Raw genomic sequence first — 19,790 nt, forward strand, 5'->3', positions numbered from 1 at the left:
GGCCATGTGCACGTGTCAGTGTTTGATCCCAAACGACAGTTCTTTCTGAAAAAAAACCCTAAAGCTTCGCTATCTGCACGTCTCTCAGCACCTGTACCTCCAGCTGATATATCTACTTCTAATGTGTGTTAAAAATGTAATGAAAATGTTAACAGGAATTTGTGAGGAAGAGGCAGGCTTCGGGAAGGGCCTCTATTGTTGGCTGTGCTTCATTGTTTTCCCTAGCTAGGTCAGTTAATGAAATGCTGTAAATTATCGCCCCCAAGCAGTCACTGATTCAGCCTGCTGCATAACAAGTGTGCCCAGGACTTCGTACTGCTTTGTGTTTCTTTTTTTTAATTTAGAATTGACTGCTGTTATACGCTCTTGTTGATTGCAGAAGGAATATCTGGTTTAGGCTGAAACAACGGCACATTAACGGTTGATTAATGAATTGCATGACAGAGCAGAAACGTTCGCAAATTAATGACTGTGGTTATGAAATGCAGCGATGCCGAGGTGCTTTGAACATGTACCTGGGAGAGGGCTGGCTGGAGTTGGTGATGGATGGCTCTCAGTTCAGGAGTTACTGATGCTTTGTTTTTCTTCCAGGCGGCCAACACGACCACTCTGAACTATTTAGTGACTGGGTTAAAACCAAACACCTTGTATGAATTCTCTGTGATGGTGACTAAAGGGCGAAGATCGAGCACGTGGAGTATGACAGCGCATGGGACGACTTTCGAGCTAGGTACTCATCCGTGTGCGTCGGGACGGGCTGGCGTTCCCAATGAGATGCACCAGGTCCTGTCTGCCAGCATCCTGCCGGAGGAGCAGCGTGCCTTTAGGATGATTATGCTGATGAGTACTTGCTGGGATTTGGTCAGAAATTCTGATTAAAAAACAACATACTCCAGAATTCAAAGAGATGATTGCGTGCAAAAAAATTTACATCAAATTACAGCGAGGTAATGAATAATGTACTGCAGTTCACAGACAGGAGAGCGAAGCAGCATACGTTTGGAACGTCTCAGAAACACTCTGCTAATAGCAAATACAAAGAAAATGATTTAGCAAATAATAATTAAAACTTGGTGTAACTATGATGATAATCATTACAGTGAAGAAGTGGACGAGGCAAATGAATCAAAAAGCAGGAATTCAGACATCCAAATGAGGCCTGGACCCGTTTTCACCACCAGCGCGTTGCACTTCCCCCGCTGTGGCAGTGATGCTCTGGCAGAGCAGCTGCGAGCTGCAGAGCCTCTCCCGACCTGCCCCTCGTTAGCCCCTGCCATCCCGCGGGGTGAAATGGCCTTTGTGCAGTTAAACCTGCTGCTTGCTGTGCTGCTGTGTCTGTGCATTTGAACTGTAAGGACAAGAAAGAGCATATTCAAATTACCCTGCAGTTCTCCTACCTGATTAAAATGTAGCAAAAAATCAAGCGTGTGAAGAATTGGTCAGGTCATCCAGCTGCTCTGAAACAAGATCGTGCTCCCCCAGAATAGGAAAGCTTGGAGCCATGGAGCCGGCATGGAGGCTTGCTTCCTCCCTGATTACTTTGCATTGTGGTGTTCAAGGACCGTACCTGTACTTCTGCTGACACACACAGCTCTCATCTAGAGCCCTTTGCTAAGAGCAGCAGCAGCAAATATTGCACACAAAAAGATCTTAAAAAGAATTTGAAACTCAGAAAGTGCAGGAGTGGGAGTGAGATACAGTCAGTTTCATTTTTTCCATTTAAATAAGAAGTCCATTTCTAGTTGGGGCGGTTGTATAGAGTATTTGCGAACATGACCTAAAAGCTTGTGAACTAGGAGGCAAAGGAGAAAAAAAAACCTAAATATATTTTCTCATAACAGATCTTGTGATTTATATTACTTGCCAAATTCCTGAGTGTGTGGCTCATTATTTTTGAATACTCCTGACTCGCAGCGCTGTACAGGACTTGCTCCCTGATGAATCCTGAAGAGAAGCCTGGGGTAGCTGCTGTCAGAGTCAGTGTGTGCGGTGCTGATCCCTCGAGGGCTGGGCCTGGAGCCCTGCTTTGTGTGTGCCCTCGCTGCGGGGCCTCAGCTCGTGCTTTACATCATTTCTGAGGAGTGTGCTTTTAAGTCCTTAGGACAATAATGACAGGAATTTTTGAGCTTTGCTTTTACCATCCCTGGGTTCCGGCTATTATTCTGCATAGAGCTAACAGGCAGCCAGCTCAGAGGATGTGCGGATTAATTTCTAATAGGTAATAGACATAAAGCTCTTTCAATGTGAAAAACACTGCGTAAGCACTAAATGTTTCTATGCTGGTATTAAATATCCGAGGCAGATTTACTTTGCTAAAAGTTACCTAATTAAAAGTCTCATGTTTTTTTATAGCGTGGCGTTCCAAATGTAGCTGGTTAATGCACCTTCGGAGGCTGGCTCCATGCATTTGAAAGCCATTAATCCAAGCCCCAGCTGGATGTTTGAGTTCCCAGCGAGAAAGGGCTCAGGTTTCAGTCTCGCACTGCAGTGGTTTGTGCCATTTCCTGAGTTTTCAGCAGGAGGGGGCTGATGGGAGCTGAAAGTTCTCCCTCTCTCCTGCTCTCTCTCTGCTTTGCTCTCTGGAATCACAAGGGAAAAGGTTGGGCAATTGTTCTCCAAATATTTCTGGATTGCAGATGCTTCTGTGGTGCACGTTTCCTTGCAGAGCACAAACCTTCAGTAAAGTAAGGTGGAACTTGCAGGTGATGGTTCGAAACTGCTGCTGGATTTGCTTTACTGATTCAGATTTGATGTTACCAGGTGTTGGTCTCACCATAAACCTGAAAATGTAGAGATGTTTCTTACGTCTCTGCATATAAAGGTATTTATTCCACAAGTTCATGTAATTTTCCTGATGACCAAACAAATTCATGTGAGAAGTCACTAATCCCAGCTACTGCAGTTCTACAAAGGCAGCGTATGTTAAAGACACCTGTGCTCACTGGGTCACGAGTCACAGTGTATGAACATAAAGGCGTTAGGAACAGGAGACCTCCATGAAAAGGGAGTGCTGTGCTCCAGCTGGCATTGCCACGTTAGTGGAGGAAATGGGTAAGAGCACTGCACCGGGATGGCAGACTGATTTGAAGAGGTTTTATTATTGCATGTGCCGTTCTGCAATGAGAAGGGAAGGTGCTGAGGTTCCTTCCATCCGGTGAAATGGGGCACGCTGTTTCTGATGCCTTGTTTTCTGTTGGTTCGCAGTTCCTACTTCTCCTCCCAAGGATGTGACTGTGGTGAGCAAAGAGGGGAAGCCTCGGACAATCATCGTGAACTGGCAGCCTCCGTCCGAAGCCAACGGCAAAATTACAGGTGCAGTTTGCGTGAGCTATAAAGGCAGATAGAAGATAGCTTGTTAACAGCAGAATGTAATCTACATAACTGGCTGAACGTGTTCCATACTTCATTTAGCCCGGAGCTATCCAAGGGTTCAATATCATCTTTGCCGATCTCTTTAGTGGCTCAGATTAATTATTTACTTTTGTACCTAGTAAAAATATATTAAGATATAAACTGTAACTGCAGTGTGAAATGGGAGTTGAACCAGAAATATAATTGAAAGTTTAAATGTCTCAATAACCTTTGCCTTCATCGGCTTGCGCTGTTCTAACCGCGTGCCTCCAGAAATACGTCTGCACTGCACCCGGCCTGTCAGGATTTTATTTAGAAGGCTCTGTCCCAGGGCTCTTTGTCATCTTTCTGCCATTTCCGTGGTACAGAACAGACTTGGAGCCTGTTTATTACTCCCCTGACATAATCATTAGGAGTAAACTGTTATTTGACTTGGTAACTGCATCGCTTTCACGTCGGATAAATCATTTATGGAAAACAATAATTACTGTTACCTTTCAGTAAGCGTTCTGTTTGGTTTCCATTTCTGAGGGCTTTCTGGAATAATTCACTTCAATTTTCCTTTTTTTTTCCCCTGCTAAAAGCAGATCTTATTGGCGTATAGTTTGCAGTGTATGATTTTGCTTTTGTTATCAGCATTCACTGCGGTGCAGAACCAAACCTTTGAAACCTGTCAGCAAGGGAAGAGTCTGATTACACGGTGCTGTAGCCCACGTTCTAGACAGGAGACACGATGAATCCGACTCCTCTGAAAGGCAGAACGGTGGAGACACCGCGCTGAGTGCCAACAATACAATTCTGAGATTGTTGTAAGACAGCATTATTTAAGCATTTAATTGCAGTCATTTAAGTATTATTGAAAGAAGGACCCCAGGAAGGCAAAGTGGCTCTGAGCACGTAGCACAAAGGCTGCAGGTAAGAGCTGTAACGCAGATACAGCTTGAACAGAGCAGCCCTCGCTCTGCCTGCAGTGCCTGAGCCATTTCTGTCTGTGTGCACAGACGGCTGTTCAGATTTTCTCTTTTCTCTGTATAAAGCCGATTCTGGGTTCCTTTATTATCAGCAAGGTGTTTTCTCTGAACGGGAGGAAGGCTTTGAGTGGAGCAACAAGGGCCTCAATCTTAACTGTAGGTTAAAGGACGTGCTCGCTAGCGGCCGGTGAGGTCACTGAGGCAGGTGTGAAACATAAGGCTCAAAGAACCCTAGGTTATATCTGTACGCTCTTAAAAAGATAAGCCTGTCACCTTACATCATGTGTGTACGTGGAGAAGGCAATGTACAAAGAGATCAGCATTTCCTTACGCAGCGTGATTAGTAAAACGATCTCACGCATCTTCCAGGCAAGAAAATGTCTATACCGTGAAGCAGAACCTTGCAGTTATTCCTACATATTTCCATTCAGCACGTCGTATGTATTAGTTTTTGCATGAGAGCCATGTGTTTTCTAAAACACACACGTACGTACACAGCCGTGAGCCCACCGAAGATTAGATTCAGATTGCCGAGGGTGGGATTTTGGGGACGTGGGAGCTGAGTGCCCTCTGCTGGAGAGAGCCACTGCCAGCGAGGGAAACAGGGTCTTGAGTAATTAATTACTCGTTAACCCAGCTCGGTTGGTTCTGAGCACTGATACCAGAAGTGCTGCTCAGTGACGGAATTCCATGCACTCCATAGCACGTCTGTGGGTACTTGTCTTTTCAGTGCTCGTCTTTGTTTGATGAGGGTAGGATGGATGGAAAATACTGAAATGTGATAATCTGGATTCCAGATGCTCTTACATCGTTATAATTGCTGACTAATTAGTACAGTCATGAGTGAACTCAGTAGTCTTGTGCCACTATGCTATAAATAATGCTCTCAGCTGTCGCAATGTGCATGTGTTGTCCCTTTGGAGACAACTTGCAGATTTGTTCCTTCGTGACCACTACAAGTAGCAAGTTATTAAATCTAGCCCCAGCGGTTAACTGTACCGCCAAGGGAAGAAATTAAGCATGCCAGACCTACAGCTGGTGTTTCAGGCATCATCCGTGCCATACCGATTGCTGGGACACACATGAATTTGGGCTATCAGCAAGGCTTCCCATTGCTTCCACAAACTGGAAGGTGCTCTGCAGAGCCTGCCTCCCCTCTCCTTCTGTAACCCCTGTGGACAAGAGGTCTGTGGCACAGGGGAAGCAGCAATTTGTGCATGAAGCTTCTGAGCTAGCCCTGTATTCGTGCAAATTAATGCCAAGGGCTCTGTGCTCTCTGTGTGGCAGAATTTGCAAAGCTTTTACTTCACAGTGGTTTGTATTTGCAGTGTAATAACGCAGCATGCGCTCTTCCCATACCTTTTTTCGAGGACCTACAGGATAGCTTCAGTTCTCTTCAGATTGTTTTCTTTGTTAAGAAACTGAAAAGTAATTGTAATCGCATTGGTCGTATCTAGTACCAACTCATAAATATACTTTCTTGAGCTATGCATGAAGATGTTTTGATGTTTCAAGGTTAGCGATTTTCTCTAAATATTAATACTTGGAGGATGTATTGAGAAGAGTAGCTTTATGTTATTTTACATTATTTAGTCCGTGAACAGATAGAGATGGAAATGAGGAATTCATCCATACTTTATGAGCAGTGGTCAAAAATAATGTTGACATTCTAAGTGGATTTTTTCCTCTCAACATGCTTTTGAACAGCTTAAAATTTAAGACGAGAAGGCTGTCTGATACATGAATGCATCCCTAGTCTTTGAAAATGTAAGAACACACTTTCAAAACCCCATAATCGTTTAGCTGTGCAAATATCATTAATAGTCAATAGAACTCTTGCTGTTAGATCTTAGGACTACCGTGCTCTTTTATGTGTAAAATCCTTTTGTTTCCTTCCTTTGAATAGGATACATCATTTACTACAGTACAGACGTGAATGCGGAGATACATGACTGGGTTATTGAGCCCGTTGTGGGGAACAGGCTGACCCACCAGATACAAGAGCTGACCCTCGACACGCCGTATTACTTCAAAATTCAGGCCCGCAACTCGAAGGGCATGGGGCCCATGTCTGAGGCCGTTCAGTTCAGGACCCCTAAAGGTAAGTATCACCTGCGTCCAAACAGCTTCTCGTTTTCTGAATGCCACACCTCAGAGGATAGGACACCAAGCAGCATGAATTTCATATTTAAGCTGGAAAAAATGGGATGATGATGAAGTTCGATTAGAATAGAATTTTCTCTCTGATTGCTTTTGCATGTAGTTAATACATATGCAAATTTTGCTCGACTATGCGCTTATTCATGTTATTTCCAATGAGCAGTTGGCCCCTAGGGCATCTAGCTATTAGTGCTGCGGGCCCACACCCCACGTGTGCGTTTTAAAAAACGAGTTTCTAGTTGCTTTAAGGTTTGAGATCCTGCATGTCACATCTGCTTTGATGCTGCGGTCCAAAGCAGCTGGAGCTGGAGCTGGGGCACACTGGCTCGTGGACAGAGCTGCTGTGGCACAGCAGGCTTTTCAATCTAGGAGTGCCTGCTAGCTGGTGAGATGGCATAAACATGTCATATCTTGGGGGTGGGGGAGAAAAAGCAAGGAGAGGTGAGAAATAGAAATGGTGACAGTGCTTTTTCCGTGTGAGATTTGTGGTTAAAAATCGAGAGCTTAGCGCTAACTGGTCCGTTTATGCTATGTGAAACTTGAAATTCCGTCTCTCGCTCCTTCAAGCCTTGTGATGTTTCTCTTGTTTTTTCCTTCCCTGCGCTTGTCCCACTAGCTGAATCCTCAGATAAAATGCCTAATGATCAAGGTAAATGAACAGCCGTGCTTTCTCTCTCATTCCATCCTTTCCATGTGTTCTTTTCCTTTCCATGTGCTGTTGCATCTCCTAAAAGAAACAACTATCTGCTGCTCTAAATATAACTGAGCAAGTTCCTGTTGTGCTTTTAATAGTGGAATAACTGGAAGCTCTATTTGTGGTTCGGGTGTTGGGAATATAAAGTGGCCTCTGTAGTCAGATGTCACATGAAGGGACAAGTGGGCAATGCCAGAGGTGAATCATTCTGTCAAAATGAATTTGGATTAAGTGACATTCCAGCCAGCCTCTGCCCATGGATGCGAGATCTCAGCGAACAGAGGAGGAAGATCAGACAGTTATCTAATTAGCACAAGTGCTGTTTTGTGAGCTCTACATCTATAATTATTTTTGTAATAAAGGAAAGTGTGTCTGCTCTAGAAACCCTTTTTTTGTGAGAGGAATTCTGCTTGGCAGCTCATTTAGACTCCAGACTCCTGAAGAGCACAGCATTAGCTGCTAGCAGCCTTAATGCTTGCTTGAAAAATGGTAGCTTTGAGTTTACTGCATTGCGTTATACAGCAAATGTCCCAGGGCTATTTTTGCTTTCTTCCAAAAAAGCTGCAAGCCTAATAAAAAGGGGAAGAATTAGTCTGAAGGGATGAGGCTAAAAGGACATTGGCAAGCAGCTTAGACATGCAATTAAACAGATCCTGACAGGGTTTGAGAATGAGCTTTTCTTAACTTGCTTTCAATCTGTTATTTAGAGGTAATTTCTTAAATATGCTTTTACCATCTCCGTACTAACTAATGTTGATAGTAGGCAGTTATGGAGTAAGTTCTTACCCAGATGCATTACAGAGATGCTGGCTGAGATGCAGGCTTGTCTGGGGGAAGCAGATGCTCCCTGTGCTGTCACTAGTCCTGCTCTGCAGCGGGAATGGAATAGGGAAAGATTAAGAGGTTTTACTTAAAAGTTGCAGTTTCCTCTTCTGCACTCATCTTCTAACTTCAGTTCAGCAGATAACTACATTTTCTCACCAACGTTATCATCCTGAAGTAACATTTTCTTCTACTAACAATTGGATTAATGTTTATAAATGTATATGATTTATAAATCATAAAAGCCAAGAGAGTTTTGTTTCAGAATTCCTCTAAGAGAGGGTGGAGATGGTAAGTCATGGCAATAGGTTCAATGTAGAAAAGAAGAACACAAGCTGAGCAGCAGAAACGGGTGCTCTGTGACGAGATCCTGTGTCTGCAGAACTGTGTCCTTCAGGAAGTACCGGGCAGGTTGCTCAAGACTGGAAGGAACAAAGCTGCAGTGGGACTGAGGCTCTGGGCTCCGTGGTTCTGGCTTGCTTCTCCCCTCTTTGTTCTTTTGCATTAAGCACCCTGAATTGTTCTTCCACACACTCCCGTAGCACAGAGCTTGTATTAGGAAAAGTTGCTGACTGTCGCTGTCAGGCTGCAGGGCCTTTGCCTAACACAAAAGCACAGGTTAAGGCATCTCATCCTAGTAAGACTATCCTAAAGTAGCACAAAAGGAAAGTAAGTTTGCCTGGGTGCCGAGAACTGAGGGCAACGTGAGTTTCAGGTGAACTTGAACTTGATACAGAAGGGAATGGAAAACCTCAGCTGCAAAGTGAGCTGCTGGGTGAAGGCTGGTCGGTGGCCATTGAACGTGCAACGTGTGTGTGCTTGTCTCGGGCACATCTCAATGTTTTCAATGCCTGACTGGGACTTGCATCCTTTGTCACTGATGCACCCATATGGGGGTGGTGTGGCAGTGAGCGCAGAGCCCTGATGAGCTGCACTGGCTGCAGCTGCCACGTGGTCCCTGCTGGCCTGGGCAGGTGACTGTGCATATCTCATTATCTACTCCATCATCCTACGTCGTCTGCTAACTTGAGTAGCAATTATTTTAATTTTCCTTCCCAGTGTTATTAAGGATATTGAATTATACTTGGCTGAGCTCAGGTCTTTACAGAACCTCATTAGAAATATCCCTTGTGAACAATGATTCTGCAATTATAATTCTTATTCTTATCAGCTAATTAGTTGTTAATCTTGTTAATAGGTGCCACATTGCTTTTTTATTAGTCTATTTTTAACAAAGCATTGTACAGTGCTCGGTAAAATGTTTTATAGAAGTCTAAAGATAGCATGTCTGCATAGTTACTGATGACATTTATAGTCAGACGTTGTTTGTTTCAAAATACCTGCTTCCATCCAACATGAAGATGGACGTGAAGCATGCCACCATCTCCTGGCTGTCAGCTGCTCCATGACCTTGCCCACACCAAGGGCCCAGTTGCTGCATTACACATGCATGGAGCTGTCTATTTGTCTGTTTCCAACATGGCCACTTAGTTGTATTGCCTCCGAGTTGCTCTGGAGCTCTAGCTGCTCTAGCTTTTCAGAGCTGGGCTTGAGCAGAGAACTTCACCTCAGTGTTTTTTCCACATCTTTTCAGTGCAGGTGACCTGGCCATACGGATCTAAATACATTAAACACAAGCTGCTTACTATTCTGTTCAATTTATTTCATCGCTGTTGCAAAATCATCTGTCCAGTACTTCAAAACGTGCTTCCACTGAGTGCCGTGTCCTCTCTGGAGTGGCAGCTGCCAATGGTCATTGCCATTCCAGATTTGTCCTGCAATACGCCTTGTCCATTATTTGAGACTGCACCTCATTCCTCACTGTAAACGTGCATTGTTCCTTCTTATTGGCCTCGCTGAGCTTCATCTAGTTTTCTTGCTGGTACCTTCTGTTCTTATCAGATGTCTAAGTTGCACACATAAGGTTCACAATTTCCATTTCATGTACATCCTTTTACACTTAATGTCCATTGTTTAGAGTGGATTTTTACCTGAGAATACCCTCCTTCCAGTTATGAAAGTGCTGCATTTGGGGGCTTTTGTTTTTTCGGTTTGGGGCTTTTGTGCATAACCGTGTGTGTGCCAAGTATCCTGGATTGCTGTAAGGGAAAGGCTGTTCTTGGCATGCTGTGGTCTGTTTCCCCCATTAGGGTGTTTCCATCCTTGATGGTAATTTTGTGTTAGTGTGTTCTACTGAAAACACAAAATGACAAAAGAACCTGGATTTTTTCACCAGAAGCATTTTAGTGAGGCTTGACTGTCAGTTGTGGAAATGTGAAACGAGGGGAAAAGAATGGGGAGAAGTTCAAAGCACGCCTGTATGGAGGCAGGGACTTAATATTTACTGCGCTTTGCTTCCTCACTTAATGTAATTAGGGATTAGGAAGAGAAACCTGTATAATTACCATTTCAACATGATTAACTGTACAAGTGTGGTAAAGCCATTTGTCTCAATATATACCTGTGTATTACTGCAAATAATTGTTATTATATTTTTTAAGATGGAACAACTAGCTGCGCGGGAAGCTAATTATTAAATAGCTCTTCTGAAGTGGTTCTCTCCTCGGAGGAACACCCTTCGTGTAGGGAGAAAAAAGCGCTCACCGTGGTTCTGAAAGCTCTGAAAGAGCTGCCTCAGGATGCTGCAGGGTGCGGGAGGTGTGGATGTGTGTATGGGGACGGTCGGTGTCTACGGAGTTACCACGTTTGTGATTTTTCCAGCGTCGGGGTCTGCGGGAAAAGGAAGCCGCCCGGTGGACGTGGGGCCGGACTACAAGCCCCCGCTGAGCGGTAGGTGCTGCCGTGCTGCGGCGTGGTGACGGGACGCTGCTCACAGCCCCGATCAGATCTGTTCCCGTAACTTTGTTCTCTTTATGACAAGAGCTGTTCCCACTCGAGAAGTTGTATCAGGCTTCTGTCCTAGTGCTCCTGCCTACCGTGTATGGTATTTGGAAGAAATACCTTCACAGGCGTTTGCATTTCAGTCTGAGAGCAGATCTTGTTCTCAGATTGGTTTTAAATGGCTGCTATAGAGCACAAGTGTAAAATTAATTCAGTAAGAGCATATCAGGAAGGAGAAAAACCATCTTAGCCCCTTCTCCTTATTAGCGCTGTGCATTGTGGCAGCCCTGCCCTGCGGTAGCACTCATTAGCGTTACATAAAATGTGTTTTCCTTTGGAGGAGAGTGCCCGCAGTAGAATACTGATGGGATTCCTGTGATTACTGGGTCCGAGGGAATGCCCACAGTGTTTTAGTTCTAGCAAGGTCCCACGTTAACTCTCCTCAGACTCTAAACAATTGGATTTTCTTATGGCAACTGTTTGAGTAGGGTGAACTTGAAGTTTTATAGACTGCCGGTTGGAAATGAACCAGTGGAGCACCTGATAGATGTAACAGTAGTACAGAAACACAGTTTGTGAATGGCAAAAGAACAAGTAAGCGTTTCAATGGAATGGTGCCCGTTGCTTCTGATGGGGATCTTTTCCAGCTCCTTCAGATAAATAACCCCTCTCTCCCTACTCCACAGGCAGTAACAGTCCCCATGGAAGTCCGACTTCTCCCTTGGATAGCAACATGCTTCTTGTCATCATAGTGTCTGTTGGGGTCATCACCATTGTGATAGTGGTGATCGTCGCCGTCTTCTGCACTCGTCGTACCACTTCTCACCAAAAGAAGTAAGCTGTCTGGGTGGCACTTAGCCCCGTCCTTTCTCCTTCGATTCTATTTAATCTTCCCTTTCTGGTGGTTTAGAATTTATTACTTTGAAGGCTTGTGGGCTGTGGAAGCCATATGCTAAAATCCAAGTAGTAATGCAGTGCTGGAACATGAGTTTGAGTTCTAGTGTTCAGAAGGTAACTTAGCTGTATTGGTGGACGTTATTGTGGAGCTGATGATGATGTTTGCTTTTCCTAAGCAGCATTTCAGAGCATGCAGCCATCAAAGGTTTACAGAACTGGATAATTCTTTCATATAGACCTGCACCTCTTTGTCTCTAAAGAGAAATTATTGTTTAAAGTACTGGGATTATCTTGCATTCCTTTTTGAAAATCAACTCTGTATGTTTGCAAGTAATCACACCAAGCTTTGGTGGCTGTCTCACTAGAAGCTCAGATGGTCACCTGAGAGCTGGCATCTCTCGTTGTGCAGCTTCCATTGACACTTGCACCAGGATCAGAGGCAGAATCAGTTCAGACAGGGCAGCGTGCTGGCCTGGTTCGTGTTTCCAGTCCTGAACATCTGTGTAGAGCTGTGTGAGCTCAGCAGCTCAGGCACATTCTCACTTCTGTTCATAGGATGTACTTCACTGTGTGGAGCAGGTTTCCAAGCTGTGCATGATGATAACTAGTTTTTAGATAGATGACTGGAGTGGAATCTGAACCTCGTGCAGGATTCTGTAGAGAAGTGCTCCAGAATCCTAAATATAGGTTTGTATCTGACCTCTGGCCTCATTTTGAAGACAGAAATGATGCTTCCATTCAGGGGCTCCTGAAAGTTGTTTCTGCATTTTCTTTCAAAGAACTGAAGAGAACTGAATTTTTTTTAAATATGAAAAGACTCTCTAATGCAAAACAGAGTTTTAAGAAAGTGATGAAAGCCAAGTTTCTGAGATAATCCCCGCTTGTTTTGCTGAACCTGAACCATTCTGCAAAAAAGTAAATCCTTTCAAAATTGAATGTGGTCGGTATCCGGGTCATATATCCCAGCCATGCCTAGCAACTGCACTGCCCGGAGGAGGCACCTTTCTCTGTCATTGCCAAGGTCCAGAACAAGTACATGGGCAGTGCACTGCTAGAACTCGAAATTTCAATTTTTCACAAACCCTAATTGTCAAATGTCTGCCTCACAAGGGCTCTAGTTAATTGTGTCTAATCTGAACAGTGGTAAAATGAGCATTCTTGTCATTAGTCTTTACGTTAACCATGCTACTGGGGTAATGGGCTGTTTCCACGCTCTTGCTGCTATTGTTTGAGGTTGTTTGTAAGCCCTGGAGTACAGCCCAGTGTGGTGTATGTACACTTCATGTTTAGCATATTCCCTCAATAACTATAAGCACCAGAAACTTAATTTTTGTTAATGAAGGCTTTGACTGTAGAGCACAGTTCTGCAGTATGTGGTACCATTTGAGACAAAATTCTGCATCAGAGTTGCAGAATATGCAGGGCTGTGCTCTGAGATGCCAGATGTGCTTATATGTAAAATTCAAAGCTTCCTGCCCAGTGGGTAGCTTTCGCTCAGCTGGATACAAGATCAGAAAGAAATCTCGATGAAAATTTGCCTTTTTCCACCAAGTGAAGGGAAGCATAGCATACATCTAAGAACATCTTATTTGTTTTCCCTCCCAAGGAAACGAGCTGCCTGCAAATCAGTGAATGGGTCCCACAAGTACAAAGGGAACTCCAAAGATGTCAAGCCTCCTGACCTTTGGATCCATCATGAAAGACTGGAGCTAAAACCCATTGATAAATCTCCAGATCCCAATCCAATCATGACAGATACCCCAATCCCTCGCAACTCCCAGGACATCACCCCAGTTGATAATTCCATGGACAGCAATATTCACCAAAGGCGGAATTCCTACAGAGGTGAGCTATCAGCAAGCACTTTGATCCTGATTGCTTAAAAATAAATATATTTTACTGTATCTGGCAAAATCTCTGTATTGACATTTTCTAGCCCATCGTATTTCTTTGTTCTTAACTTCCAAGTAGTTAATTTACCTTGTGCTTAGTTTATAAGGCTCTGTGAAAAGGAAGAATCATGTGTTTCAGTGAGAAAACTGAGTTGCATGAGTGTTAGATCATCATTTTTCCTTTAGTAAAAGCTGATCAGTTTTCAGTAGTTCGTGAAACAAGACCGTGAGAGTCAAGCACACAGTTGGGTCTGTTTGCCTGATGGCCCGGAGAGTCCTTCCAGTGCCCAGTAAGCTTTACTTTAACTGTCCTCCTCCTGGTGAAGGATGGAAGAGCTGTTTTGTCCGTTGTGAGTCACAAAACTGCTTACCAACAGGAGCGCCCTCTTACACACCCAGAAATAATGAGAGGAGGATTGAAATCATTTTGGTATGACATCACAGAAGTCTTGCTGCCCTGGTAAATAACTTTCATTATTCTTCCTCCAGGGCATGAGTCGGAGGACAGCATGTCCACGCTGGCAGGAAGAAGGGGGATGAGGCCCAAGATGATGATGCCTTTTGATTCTCAGCCGCCTCAGCGTAAGTCTCCAGCCCACGTAGCTGCCTTGGAACTGGGAGCACCCAAACGAGCCGTGTTGATATGTCTGCACACACACCCACACTGACTTACAGTCTTTCTACTTAAAATCTCCAAAGTAATTCTCCCATATCTGCAGTGGAAACAGTTCAGAGAATGCATCTTGAATCCCCTGTTGTGAAGGCAGAGTTTGAGTGAGCAGGTGGCATGCTGCAAAAGTGGGGGGTGAGTTAGGAATGTGTCCAGCAGTCTCTCTCAGCCTTCAGCAGTGGCAATTGCAGGTGCTTTTTAGGGAGATGTGAGTCTGGCTGCTTTTTATAGTCCATCCCCTTTGTGTTCTGCCAGCTGTTACGCAGGATCTGTAGAGGGTACATTGCCACCAAGAGTTTTGTGGTCTATTTACCGACCTGCTGAACAGGTCTAACTCCTTTCTGAATTTGCTGTCTGCCTCTAGTTTCCCATGGCAGCAAGTTCCAGACATTCAAAACATGATGTCTAATGTCGTTATTTGTATTGTCATTTTTTAACCAATCTCTTACTGGCTTCAGCAAGTGATCTGTGGTTCTAGTACATCAGGATTTGGTAGTGTATTCTGTGTTCACCTTAACCACTGTCTTTCTGGGTTGGTCAGTCTACACTGGATTCATCTCCACCATTAGTTGTCTTCTTCCCAGCCATGGAATATAGCCTTTTCAGCCTCTCTTCACGAGGCAGCTACTCCATCCCCTCGATCCCAATCTTAAATACTTCTCTGATTGCTTCTGTGTCCGAGTCAGCAACACAGATGACTGATTAAAGCTAGTCCCACCAGCACTGGTGCATGGGGAATCCCTGCTGACCCTTCTCCATCTTGAAAATGTATGGATTTACTGGCACCATCTTGAAACTTTCACTGAAGTCGTGTTCACTCTTTCCTAAATGGCCACATTAACCTGTACCTGCAGTGACCTTACTCTTGCACTGAATCATCTAACGTAACTGCTGTCCCCAGTGCACAGACAGCTGAGTTACTTGTGAAGTGGGTCTTGACCAGTCTACAGTTTAGAGCCCACCCTCATGAGGCAAACAAAATTCAACATGAATGAATGCCAAAGCACAGCAGTGGCTCAGGAGCAGTTTCAGACACAACTCAGTCACCCAGTGAGGGAGGATGAGAACTCAGCACTGTGTCACCATGGCTCAGTGCGAGGCATCCCCGTTGGTGAGCTAGTTCCCTAAGTTACTGAGCAGAAGAAATGGCTTTGAGGAGTAATGCTGCTTTTTTTTTCTTTTTTTTTTTTTGGAAAAGATACTAAAAGCCTCTGCAGTGGGTACAGCAGTCTCACTCCACAGTGTGTCTGTTACGCTCATGTGTTAGAATGTGTTTCTATCACTGATAGGGGCTGAGGCTTTTGGTCTGGCAGAGCAGACTTCTAAATGAGTTGTCTGGTGTTACTTCTTGTTTATGTGATTCCCTATAAATTAATGACCTGTTGAGCAGCAGCGCTAACCTAGAATTTTTGTTGAAGCAATAGAAATACAATTATTATTTTTATGAAATATTTTAAGCATTAGAGCATACCTCTATTTTACAAATGATAAAACTCTGAGATGAAAAGACACTTTGCTAAACCTCCCAGCAACTAGACTGAAACTCAGGAGCTGAAATATATTTCTGGAGTAATAGCTTCTTTTCTTTGTTTTCAAGAAAGTAGCCTGATGCTTCTTGTTTTCTCCCAAGGAAAGAGCAGAGGATAGGCTGATGCTAATCGTCTTTATTCTGGTTATTTTCTTAAAAGTTTGTCTGCTGTCAAAGATGGGTGTCTGATAAGGTGCATGGCAGCTTCTGGATTCTGATGATTTCCACAATGCATTCAGACTTGCGTGACCCCATAAAAATGCAGACTGCACGGAGTCTTGCTTTGCACTCTTCTGATACTGACAAGTGTTTCTCTCCAGATGAGATGCAGCATTGGACAAACACACCAGAGTACACACAGCAGCCTGTGCTGAAGCGTGCTGCACAGAAGTAGCATAGCAACGCGTGCCTCACGCTACGTTAATTCAGTGAGAAAGACACTCAGCAGCTTACCTGAACAGTCCCACGTAGGATGGAAGATGTGCAGCTGACAGGCGTGATAGGTACAGTGGTGGCACATATCTTATGAAGGCAGCATATTCCAGTTGCACTGTTTGATGGTGTTCAAGCTGATATGATTATGCTGACAGATACAGTTGTGGGTATGATTTTTTCCTTGCAGCAGCAAACCTAGCTTTGACATCTTATTTTGATACCAGCCCTACTGTGTTTGCTTGAGAAGCATATCTGTTTTTCCTGCCTTATAGGATGCTGCCTTCCCAGAGAGAAGGAGCAATCCATAGGCACAGCTGGCTCGGTGCAGCAGATAGCATGAGGCACTAAATGTCAGGGAGGAGAAGTAAGGCATCCTGGTGCCTCAGGACTTGAAGCTGTTCTTGTGACTTCAACATTATCTCCTATTTGCAACAGCTCCAAAGGGTTGTAGCGGTAGGTTTCTGGTTTCTGGTCAGTGAAAGCATGAAGGGAATGAATGCCTTTTAGATGTTTTTTGGCAGAAGCTGTGCAGAAAAGTGATATTCTGGTATAGGGCCCTTCCCAGCAAGCAAGACAGCCAGGACTATTCCACGTGCTTAAGTCTGTGGCTGAAGATACCTTCCTGCTGCGTTTTTTTCTCCTCTAATGTTGTGTTCAAATTTACTTCTTATACTAAATTAAGGTAATTTAGTGTGTTCTGTTTCATTAGAATGTACAATAGCGCAAGAGGAATGGCCTGTGCCTGGCAGGTCCCTGCCCTTCGACAACAGGAAGACAAAACTTCTGGAAGGATGTTAGGAAGCAAAGGCCTATTCATTTTTTTAACTCACCACGTTTCCTTGTCTGGTTCTTGATATGAATTTTTTGCTTCTTTGAAATTAGATGGTGCATCATGGTCTTCATGAAGATCTGGTGGCACAATGTGCTGATCTTTGAGTTGTAAGGTTACCCATGATTCAGATCTAATAACCCAGAAAATTCATTGCAGAGTTGCCCTGAGCCTAAGCTGGATGCAGGGTGGGAAGGTGCCCTTACCTTCTGCTGGATCGTGCTTTTCCCTGTTGCTCACTGGATACAGCTGTGGATAGTGTTCCAGAGCTACCGCCGTCTTGTTTACACTTGAATAATGGTGTGGCTTACAGTGGACGTGCAGGAGGACTCCTGCTTTCTCTGAGGCTCTCATCTCTGCCACAGCTTCTGAGCACACGGCTCTTGTGCTGTGTTCCTCCATCTGCCAGTTCCCTGCGAGGAGCGTGGTGTTTCAGTCTCCTTGAAGCTGTTAGTGACAAAACCTGATATTTTACTGTGGCCGTATCCCTGCGCAGCTCTTTCACCAGCATTTAAATCTAGCACCGAGCGCTCAGTGTTCCTGTAGTCGTCTGCATTTACAGGAGGCTGATGATGGAGATGGCTTTCTGTTGGCTGACTTAACGGGAGAGGGAAATCTGTTGTTGCCAATAGCTGAACTCTGCACATTGCCTCCTCTGATCAATTCACACATTCTGACAGGCTGGTTTCTAGGAAGTGAGGGAGTCAGAGAGTTCAGATTTGTTTAGCTGGCCTTTGAGTTCAAACTGTGTTCATCAGTGCAAGGAGTCTTAGCCAGGCTCACCGTTACAACGATGGAATTGTTTGTGTCCATCCTAGAAAGGGCGTTTCAAAGGCAGCATCATGTGGGGAATTTCCAGAAAATGCTGGGACCGAATGACCCAGCACAGCCATTTCTCTATGGTGCTGGTTGTAGCACTGAAGTTTAGCCTTTCCTTTCTGTTTTCCATGCTGAGACTCTTTATTTTCAATGATTCTAAGCAATTCAGTATTTGATGCATCCTAAGAATTAAATTGTGTGCACGCTTTTCCTCCCATCTGGGGAGTAGTGGGACTTGGTGTTACAGCAGCAGGGTGGGGGCAAAGGATGATGTACAAAATCCATCTGACTCAAACAGGAAAAATAAAACAGGAAGATGACAAAGAGGAGAGGAAAAAAAGGTTTTTGTTTTAGTGTATTGGAGCAGAGTCTTATTAATTCTGTACAGAGGGAATGAACAGAGCCTTGGGTGTCTTCTCCTGCGCTTATTTGTCTTAATTAATTATTTAACCAGAGGTGCCACATTTAGTTACAATGTTGAGAAATTCAATGACAGCCAAAAATGATTTTGGAGTTGGAGCTTGTGTGTCTCCTGTAGTAAGTCTAACATCTGTAGCACCATGTGAAATACGTGGAAGTTCTGAAGGGAGCTGAGCTTCGTTTTTCTCAAGTGTAACAGAAAGCTGATGGAAGATGCAGCCAAGACAGATGCACTTGCTGTGCAGGAAGAAGGAGGGGCTGCCTCTGGGGGGGTTGTTCTTGTTCTGGAGGGAGCTAAAGCACAGAACAGAGCTGGGAGGTCGGCACTGAAATGTCGTCTTGGTATCATGAATCTGCGGAGCGGTTGGCTCCTTTGTTCAGCGGTGCCGTGGGAGAAGGGGGGGATGTGGTGCATTTCAGTACACGTGCATGCCTGTCTGTACGTTAAGCATTTTTCTGTCTTGTGTTCATTCACAGCTGTGATTAGTGCCCATCCCATCCATTCACTCGATAACCCTCACCATCATTTCCACTCCGGCAGCCTCGCTTCTCCAACTCGCAGCTATCTCCATCACCAGGTCAGCCCGTGGCCGATGGGCACATCCATGTCCCATTCAGACAGGGCCAATTCCACAGGTGAGATACAATTGTCCAGGCAGATTTTGATTGTAATGGAACAATGAGTGAAATGTGGAAATCAAGAGCTGAAGCGGAGCTTGGTCAGCCCCTGCTGGGGCCTTATAGCAGGGAGCACGGACCGTCCCAGCTGGTATTTTTCTTTCTTTTGCTGTGCCCCTTTGTGCTGAATGAAAGTACGGCTGTGAGGTTTTTAGATGGCAGCTGCAGTTTCACCTAGTGCTGTATTTGCTTCAGTAGGTGACCGGCAGCACGTTTTCTGGTTTATTGCTAAAAAAAGAGGGAGAAGGAACAGAGGAAAAATTATTTCCCATAGAGGCAGAGGGAGGGGTTTAAGCACAGACAAGATCCTTGAGTTAGATTGCGCTTTCTGTAACCAACTTCTTGTGTAGCTCGGGTATTGATCATTTCCATAGGCGATAATGCCCTTTGGAAAGGAGTCTTAATGTTTAATGTTTTGTATGCACTTCAAACAGGACGACTCCTTATTCTAAAACCTTCAGCCCCGGAGTCTGAAACAACCATTTCCATCTAATTTGAGCGACTGAATTTGATAATAACTTTCCTAATTAGTTGTGTTTAAACACAAGAGGGGACTAAAGTCCAGACTTTGTTGCTGAGACTCTCTAGTTAATCTGCCTGAAGCACAAAGAAAATTGTGGTGTTTCCTGTGCAGTGCTTTTCAGGCTTGAAGCACAAGCACTTGCAGTAGTTTTTGTAATGTCTCCAGTGCTGTGAAGAATTCTGAGGCAACAGTGCTGCTAGATCACAAGCAGGCAACATCTAGAGTTGAAGTAAATTAGGAGCTCCTCTAGTTCAAGGTCA

General features: G+C 44.4%; 1 protein-coding gene across 1 annotated transcript in view; it reads left to right on the forward strand.

Annotated features, from left to right (window-relative positions):
• The window catches only part of NEO1 (neogenin 1), a 138,982-nt gene extending 119,208 nt beyond the window's left edge, over positions 1–19,774 (forward strand). Inside the window, exons 18-25 of the mRNA XM_021407502.1 lie at positions 592–730; positions 3,205–3,312; positions 6,229–6,423; positions 10,720–10,788; positions 11,526–11,673; positions 13,343–13,581; positions 14,118–14,210; positions 18,807–19,774. Coding sequence (XP_021263177.1) covers positions 592–730; positions 3,205–3,312; positions 6,229–6,423; positions 10,720–10,788; positions 11,526–11,673; positions 13,343–13,581; positions 14,118–14,210; positions 18,807–19,012 — 1,197 coding nt within the window. The 3' untranslated portion in view covers positions 19,013–19,774. The remainder of the gene's footprint in view (positions 1–591; positions 731–3,204; positions 3,313–6,228; positions 6,424–10,719; positions 10,789–11,525; positions 11,674–13,342; positions 13,582–14,117; positions 14,211–18,806) is intronic.

This window comes from Numida meleagris, chromosome 9, assembly GCF_002078875.1.
Source record: "Numida meleagris isolate 19003 breed g44 Domestic line chromosome 9, NumMel1.0, whole genome shotgun sequence".
In the NCBI taxonomy this organism is placed as follows: Eukaryota; Metazoa; Chordata; class Aves; order Galliformes; family Numididae; genus Numida; species Numida meleagris.